This window comes from Lycium ferocissimum, chromosome 7, assembly GCF_029784015.1.
Source record: "Lycium ferocissimum isolate CSIRO_LF1 chromosome 7, AGI_CSIRO_Lferr_CH_V1, whole genome shotgun sequence".
In the NCBI taxonomy this organism is placed as follows: domain Eukaryota; kingdom Viridiplantae; phylum Streptophyta; class Magnoliopsida; order Solanales; family Solanaceae; genus Lycium; species Lycium ferocissimum.
The window spans coordinates 61,836,808-61,846,335 of NC_081348.1; the positions used below are offsets into that span (position 1 = coordinate 61,836,808).

The window sequence follows — 9,528 nt, forward strand, 5'->3', positions numbered from 1 at the left end:
GTGCAATATTGGGCTTCATGCATTTGCCCGTGCTCTGTGTGATAATGGGGCGAGTATCAACTTGATGCCCCTTGCTATTTTCAAACAATCTGGATTGGGGACTCTAGGCCCGACTTCTATGCGATTACAAATGGCAGACAGATCTATCAAGAAGCCAATTGGGGTTATAGATGATGTGTTGGTGCAAGTTGGTAAGTTTATGTTGCCTGCTGATTTTGTGATTCTGGATTATGCGTTGGATAGAGATATTGCAATTATCTTAGGAAGACCGTTCCTTGCTACGGGAAGAGCGCTTATGGACTCTGAAAAGAATGAAATTAAGTTCAGAGTGAATGATGAAGAAGTGACTTTCCAAGCAAGCAAGGGGATGAAGTTGCCAAGCGCTTATGAGAGTATCTCGGTTATTGATTTGTTTGGTGGGATTGATGATGATGTCGAACATAAAATTGAAGAAGAAAGTCTGGGAGAAGCTCTCGCTGCAGTTCTGATAAACTTTGATGCTTGTGATATGGAGGGCTACGTGAAAACTATAAATACGCTTGAGGGTCTAGGTTCCTACACTTACCACCCAAGAAAGCTTGATCTTGATCTTACAAATAGAACTACTCCACTAGCTAAGCCTTCTATTGTTGAGCCACCAAAGCTTGAGCTTAAGCAGCTCCCAGCACACTTGAGGTATGAGTTCCTTAGTTCGAACAAGACATTGCCAGTGATCATTTCGGCATTATTTACTGAGGAATAGTTAAGCGTTTAGAGGAGATTTTGCGCGAGTACAGACGTGCTATTGGTTGGATCATAGCAGACATTAGCAGACATTCAGGGTATTCCTTCTGGCATCTGTGAGCATAAAATTCAGCTAGAGAAGGACAGCAAGCTGAGTGTTAAGCATCAGCGGAGATTGAACCAAAACATGCAAGAGGTCGTGAAAAAGGAGATCATAAAGTGGTTAGACGCTGCGGTAGTTTATCCGATTGCAGACAGCAAGTGGGTAAGTAATGTTCAATGTGTACCAAAGAAAGGAGGTATCACTGTGGTGCCTAATGCAAAGAATGAGCTAATTCCCACTCGTACAATTACTGGATGGCGTGTTTGTACGGACTATAGGAAGTCGAATACTATCACTTTTAAAGACCATTTTCCCGTACCTTTTCATTGATCGAGACATCGGATAGGCTAGCAGGGAGGTCTTACTATTGCTTCCTAGATGAATACTCAGGCTATAATAAGATTAACATTGCCTTAGAAGATCAAGAGAAGACGACTTTTTACTTGTCTTAAGGACGATTGCGTTAATCGAATGCCCTTTGGGCTGTACAATGCACCAGCCACTTTTTAGAGGTGCATGATGTCGATATTTTTTGACATGTTAGAGGATTTCTTGGAGGTATTTATGGATGATTTCTCAATTGTTGGTGATTCGTTTGATGAATGTCTTGACCATCGGGGTCAAGTGCTGAAAAGATGTGAGGAGACAAATCTTGTGCTAAACTGGGAGAAGTGCCACTTTATTGTGAAGGAATGGATCATCCTCGATCACAAAATCTCTGAAAAAGAAATTGAGATCGATCAAGCAAAGATAGATGTGATTGCGAAACTCCCTCCACCCATCTCAGTCAAAGGTATCTGAAGTTTCTTAGGACATGTTGGGCTCTACAGGCGCTTCATCAAGGATTCCTCTAAGATTGCTAACCCGATGTGCAAGCTTCTTGAAAAAGAGGCAAAGTTTGTGTTTGATGACAAGTGCCGAAAGACGTTTGATGAATTAAAAGGGCGCCTCACTACTGCTCCTGTTATTATTACTCCTGATTGGTCCTTGCCTTTTGAGTTGATATGTCATGCTAGTGGTTTCGCAATAGATGCTGTGCTTGGCCAGAAGTGTAATAAAACTATGCACCCGATCTATTATGCTAGTAGGACACTTAATGCGGCACAGATGAACTACACGGTGACTGAGCAAGAGCTGCTTGCGATAGTATATTCTTTTGAGAAGTTTCGGTCCTATTTGTTGGGGTCCAAGGTTGTGGTGTGCCCCACCATCAAGCGTTGAGGTATTTGATGGCAAAGAATGGAATGCTAGGCGTGACTGATTCGTTGGGTCCTTTTGTTATAAGAGAGTTTGATTTCAAGGTAAAAGATCGAAAGGGATCCGAAAATCGGTCTGCATCATCTCTGAAGCTTGAGAAACGGGGTGCCAGCACAAGAACTTTATATTGAAGATGCATTTCCGGATGAGCAAGTTTTGACGGTGTCTATGAAGGTGGCACCTTGGTTTGCCGATTTTGCTAACTACTTAGTGACGGTATCATTCCGGAAGCGAGATAAAATCGTATCAGAAAAAGAAGTTTTTGCGGGATGTTCATCAGTATTATTGGGATGAACCATATTTATTCAGAACTTGTGCGGATAATATTATTCGGCGTTGTGTCCCAGAGAGTTAGGTATTGGAGATTTTGAAGGCTTGCCAATAACTCTCCACTGGGGACATCATGGTGGTATGAGGGCTAACGGCAGTTCTTGAATGTGGTTATTATTGGCCTACTCTCTTTCACGATGCTAATCTGATGGTGCGTTCTTGTGATCAGTGCCAAAGGCAGGGGAATATTGGTAGGAGGCAAGAGATGCCTATGGACTTTGTAATGGAGGTTGAAGTGTTCGATGTTTTGGGAATTGATTTTAAGGGTCCCTTTGTAAGCTCTTGTGGAATAAAATACATCTTGGTGGTTGTTGATTATGTCTCTAAATGGGTAGAAGCGGTGGCTTTACCTAATAACGAAGCCAAGAGTGTCATGGGATTCTTGAAAAAGAACATATTTACTCGTTTTGGTACCCCAAGGGCGATAATCAGTGATAGTGGTTCTCACTTGTGCAATAAGGCCTTTGCGAGATTGATGGAGAAGTCTGGAGTCAAGCATAGGGTGGCAACCCCGTATCATGCTCAGACAAGCGGGCAAGTTGAAGTCTCTAATCGGGAGATAAATAGTATTTTAGCAAAGACAGTGAATGCCAACAGAACTGATTGGGCCCGCAAGCTCGATGATGCTCTATGGGCCTACCGGACTGCCTTCAAGACTCCGATTGGGACTTCTCCTTTCAAGCTAGTTTTTGGCAAAGCATGTCACACCTCGCCGCCTGAACTTGAACATAAAGCCATGTGGGCCTTGAAGAAATTGAATATGAATTGGGAAAGCAACCAAGCTCGAGTTGTTTCAACTCAATGAGATGGATGAGTTCGCTATCGTGCCTATGAAAGTGCAACATTATACAAATAGAGGATGAAACGTGGCGTACCATGAGTTAAGATCCTGAAGCGGGAATTCTACAAGGGTGATCTTGTCCTGCTGTTTAATTCTAGATTGAAACTACTACCGGGCAAATTGAAATCACGGTGGTCAGGTCCCTTTGAAGTGGTAAGTGTCTCACCCCATAAAGCTATTGAATTGAGGTCCGAAGATGAAACTTGGACATTTAAGGTGAACGGGCAGAGGGTGAAGCACTACCATAGTATGATTGCGGGAGATAGAATTGTGGACCGATATCGGTTGAGGCACCTTGGGATGAATGCTGACTCGGCCAGTCCCGACCAACAGTAAATTGATAACATCGTCGTGCTGCGACGCTAAATCAAGCGCTTCTTGGGAGGCAACCTAAGTTTAAAATTCTGTAATTTTGTTTTTGTAGGTTTTAGTTTTTTTTATTTTCATTTTTTTACAGGTGTTGAGTGCGCAGGAGTTGAAACTCGAAAAACCAACAAAATTACACCAGAGCATAAAGACGGGCCGTCGACATATCGACGGACCGTCAATGTACAATGACGGTATGCAGAGCTGAACTTCTGAGAATTAGCAACTGCTAATCTGCAGGTAAGTAAGTCAACGAGCATGTTGACGGACCGTTGACACGTTCGACGATCTTTGTCGAAGTGCTCATCAACAGGTCAGTTCTTTTCTTCATTTTTTGGTTCGTATTTATGCTTTGACGAGTCTTAGACATGTTGACGACTCATCCAAAAACTTCAAAAAAAATTATAAAGGGCAAACAGTGGCGTTTTTAAAACCAAAACAAGGGCAGAGACATTTAAATTCAACCGGTCCACGAACAGCCATATACCCCAAATTCATAACTCCCTCCATAAATCCCCATAATTTCATCCATAAACCACTCCCATTACAATCCCTAAACCTAAAAGTTCATTAACCACTGAAAATCACAAGCCTCTGCCCTAATTTCTCGGTTCTTGCCTAAGTTTTCTTCAAATTTTAGTCAAGTTTTCTTCAAAGTTTCTGTCTATATCAGGTATGTGCATGAATTTCGGCCCTTTCTTGGGTGTAGTATTATTATTGGTTCAAAAAGTGTTGTGGAAGATGCCTAAGGTTCCTAAATTAATTGAAAAATTGAATTATGGGACCTAGGCTATCTTTGTTGATAATGAAATAAGTTGGGTATGTTTTAACTGGGAGAATGGGGTGATATCTGTGATGTTGAATGCTAAGGGTAGAAATTATGACTTAGGGTTTGTATTTGTTGAATGAAATCTATGCTTGAATTTGCAAAATTATAAAATTGTGGTTGGGGGAAGGGAATTTGGTATGATTGCTATTATGAGGACTCGTAGGGACGAGATTATCGTGCCCCCATTGAGTCGGCGAGCATTTTGATCAACTTGTTGGTTCATTATGCCCACCAATAGTCCGGAAAAAAAAAGGAATTTTGTTGAAACGTGATGATTAAAGAGTGAAGTCTGAGTAACTCCAATGGGTTGGAGGGTATTTCGATTAAAACTCTCGCCTTTAATATCGCTATACACACCAAATGAAACCCGAATAATTGCCTAAAGTCAAAAAGGTTGAAAATAAGGGTGAAGTCTGAGTAACCCGAAGCCCCAAAACCCCAAATGTGCTTAATAATAAAAAATATGGGTTCTCTGATTGATTGGAGTGGAAAATGCAAAGACGAAACAAATTCGATGTCTGTTAGCTGTTGGTTGCTACTGCAAGGCCGTAAACATATCGAAGGCATCGTCGACATATTGACGGGCGGTCTTTGTACAAAGACAGTCCCGCCGAGCTGTTTGACAGTCCATCGACAGGTTCGACAGTCCGTCAAAGCGCATCGACGATCTGCGTATTTAAAAACATCAAAGAACTAAACTGATATCTTCTGAAACTAACTGTGTTTGATTTCACTCGTACGGATTGACTAGATTGTGGTTTTTGATGATTACAGGTATGGTGCCACCCAAGTTAACAACCACCCGAGAGAGTGGCTCGAAGAAAACTCGAACAACAGGTCGAAAAAGGCCCAGTGGCCAACCCACACTTCTAGACGAAGATGATGAGCCTGAGGTTATGCCCATGAGGAAGAATGATACAATTCCACCATGCCTAAATGGCCGAATATGTCACCGCGAAGGCGGGCTGCTTGTGGTTCCACCGTACCTAAATGGCCGGACATGTCAGCGCTAAGGCGGGCTGCTTATGATTCCACCGCGCCTAAAAGGCCGGACACGATCACCACTAGTGGGCGGCATATGATGGTTACCCGGACGCGGGTTAACGATGATGATGTATATGTAAAATGATGATGTATACGCTATGGTAACATATATGATATGTTTATGTATGATATATGTATGAAATGTATCCATACTTAAAAAGTACGCAGGTTATATCTTCTTTCTATGCCTTATGATTTCCCTATTATGTTCATTTCATTCATGCCTTACATACTTAGTACAATGTTCGCACTGACATCCGTTTTCTTTGGACGTTGTGTTCATGCCCATAGGTAGATAGGGAGACGATCCAGACTCGTAGGAGCTATTAGCTGACTGAGAGCACCCCATTGTTCCGGAGGTGCCGCTGACTTATTCTTTTGATGTATAGATATATATATATGTTTTGGGCATGACGGGGTCCTGTCCCGTCTATATGTCTAGTACTCTAGTAGAGGCTCGTAGATGCGCATGTATGGGTAATACGGTCTCACTGTTTCTCATCGTATGTATATATATATATATATTATTTTGATAGCCGAGAGGCTTATGTATATAAAGTGAATATGTTTAAAAAAATGGTTTTACTATGATTTGAGTATAAGACTAACAAATGAATGCTTGATGAATATGAATGAGTAATAGCATGAACGGTGCTCGGTGGTTAGCCCCGGGTACCCGTCATGGCCCGTAGTCGGGTCGTGACAAAAGTAGTATCAGAGCAATTCAGTCCTAGGAAGTGTCTATGAGCCGTGTCTAGTAGAGTCTTGTTTATGGTGTGTTGCGCGCCACGCTAAAAAACAAGAGGCTACAGGGCATTTAGGAAAAATGACCATTCTCCTTCTTATGAGAGCGTGCGATAGAGCCATGTATAAGATTTTCTCCTTCCTAATAGTGTGCTATGATTTCAGAAATGCCGCCAAAGGGAAAAGCTACGGCCACCGCCCAAAGTACAAGACTACGATGAAAAGGCGAGCAGAAAGAGAGCCGCCAATGCATGTAGAAGAGGGTGAATCACATAACGAGGCTCCATCTAATGCTTCTTCCACCCCTATTACCGAAGAACAAGAAGGGGCTTCAGCTCCAGTTCCTATTTCTCCAGTCCCTCCACCGGCTACTTCGGGTCAACAAGTGATCGAAGCTATTCATCTATTGACACAGTTAGTTGCCGCCTAGGCACAGCGGCAGAATGCGGGACCAAGTGATCGGTCAGCTAGTACCAGAGCCCGTGATTTTATGAGTTTGAATCCTCCGGAGTTCTTTGGGTCAAAGTCGGATGAAGATCCGCAAGGCTTTATTGATGAAATATTGAGGACGTTGAAGATTATCCATGCCTCCAAAACTGAATCCGTGGAGTTGGCATCATATAGACTCCAGGATGTGGCGGTCTTATGGTATAATAATTGGATGTCATCGAGAAAAGAGAATGTGCCTCCTCCCGTTTGGCAAGAATTTGTAGATGCCTTCATCCGCCACTATTTATCACCCGAGGTTCACCGAGCTAGAGCGGATAGATTCCTAAATCTAAAGCAAGGAAATATGAGTGCCCGGGAGTATAGCCTTCAATTTAACTCTTTGGCTAGGTATGCTCTGACTATGGTGGCCGACATGGGAGATCGGGTGCATAGATTTGTGAGTGGCTTAGGGCCACATCTGTTCAAGGACTGCTTGACGGCCTCATTGCAAAATGGGATGGATATCTCCCGCATTCAAGCCCATGCCTAGAATTTAGAAGGACAACAACATCCGCAAATGGGTGATCGTGATATTGATAGAGGGCGAAGTAAACGAGCCAGATCTGAAAGGTGGTGATTATAGGGATCAAGGCGTCACATTCTAGACACTCGTGCTTGCAGGTGACTAGTGCACCTCCACGATTTACGGGTAGGAGATTTGATCGCTATATTCCTTCAGGATAGGGTCAGAGTTCGAGAGCTTTCGGTTCCCAGTTTGGGGGTAATAATAGTCAGAGGAGACCACCGGTTCCCCGATGCAGCCAGTGCAGGAAATTACACTCGGGGCCATTGTTATGCCCCGTATTTTTATACGACGGATTATTCGTAAGTTAATCGACATAAGTCCGAGGACAAGATTATTTCGGGATACGAAACAAGGACTTTTAATCCCCGATTTTAATTAATGCACGATTGCTTATAAATTTCAAGTAGCACGAAAATATTAGTGAAAATTTGGGATTAATTAACCATGATTAGATTATTAAGTGGGATTAATATTTAATTATTTCACTAATTAGCCATTAGTGGCCATGTGGGCCCCACCCGTGACATGGCCAAGTGTAATTGGCTCAAGTGTTGGGTGGGCCACGTGTCCAGCTCATGGACATCCCATATATAGAAGGTTGATGACTAAGGACTTCAATTATCATCTTCAACAAACATAGAAACCTAGAGAGGGAAAGAGAAAGCTCTCGGTCATGGCTGGCCGAGATTGAGCTTGTGAAGTGTTGATCAAAAATCAATTTTCTTCAAGTATTTCAACTCTTTAGAAGATGTATATCAACGTGGGATTGATCCTAGGGCAACAAGAACAAGTATTAATTCAAGGCACAAATTCTAGCCAAGTTGAGAAGTCAAGTATTAAAGGTAAGGTTTAACTTTCTTTTGCATGTATTAAGGGTGGTTGTGAACGTGTTGTAGTTGTAGAAATGAATGAAATTCATGGAACTATGTGTGTTGGTGTTGAAAGCGTGTAGGGTCGTTTTTTGTGTAAGAGATGGTGAATTGATTTTACTTGGTATTTTAGTTGTTATTGTTATGGATTTTATGATGAAAATGAAAGGATTTAATGGTTCAAGTTGGAGTTGTAATTGTTGTGGGCTGTTGTAGAAGTTAATATGATGTTAATATAGTTTCTTGCAGTTATGTGGATGATGTTGTTAACGTGTGGTTGTTGGTATAGTTCATGAATTTGAAAGAAAGGAATGTGTTGTTGTTGTTCTTGTTGAACTTGAAAGATTATATGTTGTATTGTGTGTTGGTTGGGCTATTTTGGAATGTTGTACGGGGTCGTCCCAGTGTTCTCGAGTCATGTTTGAATAGTCTCGGGTTGATACTTGAATGTATGATTAGTGATGTTGGCTTGGTTGTATGTGGTTGGTTTGAAAATAAGCTAAACGTCGTCTAATTATCTAGAAAGAAATTATTAACGTTAGGATACGTTTTGAATCTCTCCGTAGTTTAATCGTAGTTCTTGACGTCTTAATATAGGTTGAGACACTATTGGGCAGCGTATACGTCTCGTGTCGCGAGTAAACGCTAAAGGTATGTAAAGCCTATCCCTTCTTTCTTTTGGCATGTCCTAGATGTAAGTAAGATACGATATGAGCTTTGGGGTAACTCTATTCATAAGTTAGAGAGCATGTTTATGATTCTTATTCACTTCTTGATGTTAGAATTCTTAATATAGCCGAGCTACTGCCCTCGAGTTTTCTATATGATTGGATAGTAAACAATGCGTAAAAGCTCCTATTCTTAAAAGACTTCATAATGACTAATGACCATAACTTTCATAAGCTGTTTCGTATCAATTTGATACATGTCTATGATCCCTGAGGCTTTATTTTGATATAGATCATAATGATATTCAAAGAGCATCGAGTATGACTATCGTCCGATACTCGGCGTTGGTTAGTCTACTTATCTATTGAGTCTCAAAAAGATGATTTATATGCATATGGTTACTCACTACTCTCGCTCGTGCACATCGTTATTACATCTTTCACCCCAGTCCCTCACTGGTGGGCGTTGTATGGTATATATATATTATGGTGTTTATGTGTTATGGTGTTATCTTGTGTTACGGAGTTTTGCTGTGTTACGGAGTTATGCCGTGCTACGGAGTTATGCCGTGTTACGGAGTTGTCTTTGTGTTCTGGAGTATCTTTTTTGTGTTATGGTGCCAAAGACGGGGTGGCGACCATGTTCACCGGGTCCCATAATGGGTCAGATATGATATATGATATTGACATGCATGATTTGTGTTTCAAAAGCAAGCATTTTGGAATTTTGGTTATTGTA

At 41.7% G+C, this 9,528-nt stretch overlaps 1 protein-coding gene across 1 annotated transcript; it reads left to right on the forward strand.

The window, feature by feature from the left end:
- The first annotated feature begins 1,693 nt into the window (after positions 1–1,693).
- Positions 1,694–3,218, forward strand: LOC132062411 (uncharacterized). The gene is made up of 4 exons (XM_059454985.1): positions 1,694–1,877; positions 1,991–2,127; positions 2,583–2,687; positions 2,805–3,218. The coding sequence occupies exons 1-4, from the start codon at positions 1,694–1,696 to the stop codon at positions 3,216–3,218; spliced, it is 840 nt and encodes a 279-aa protein (XP_059310968.1).
- Positions 3,219–9,528: the final 6,310 nt, after the last annotated feature.

Excerpts from the sequence above, each read along its gene's own strand:
- LOC132062411 (XM_059454985.1), top strand. The coding sequence starts at position 1,694 with ATGTGCAAGCTTCTTGAAAAAGAGGCAAAGTTTGTGTTTGATGACAAG. Across the intron at positions 2,128-2,582 it reads TAAGAGAGTTTGATTTCAAG|TGCCAAAGGCAGGGGAATAT; the intron begins GTAAAAGATCGA and ends TCTTGTGATCAG. Across the intron at positions 2,688-2,804 it reads TTGATTTTAAGGGTCCCTTT|AACATATTTACTCGTTTTGG; the intron begins GTAAGCTCTTGT and ends TTCTTGAAAAAG.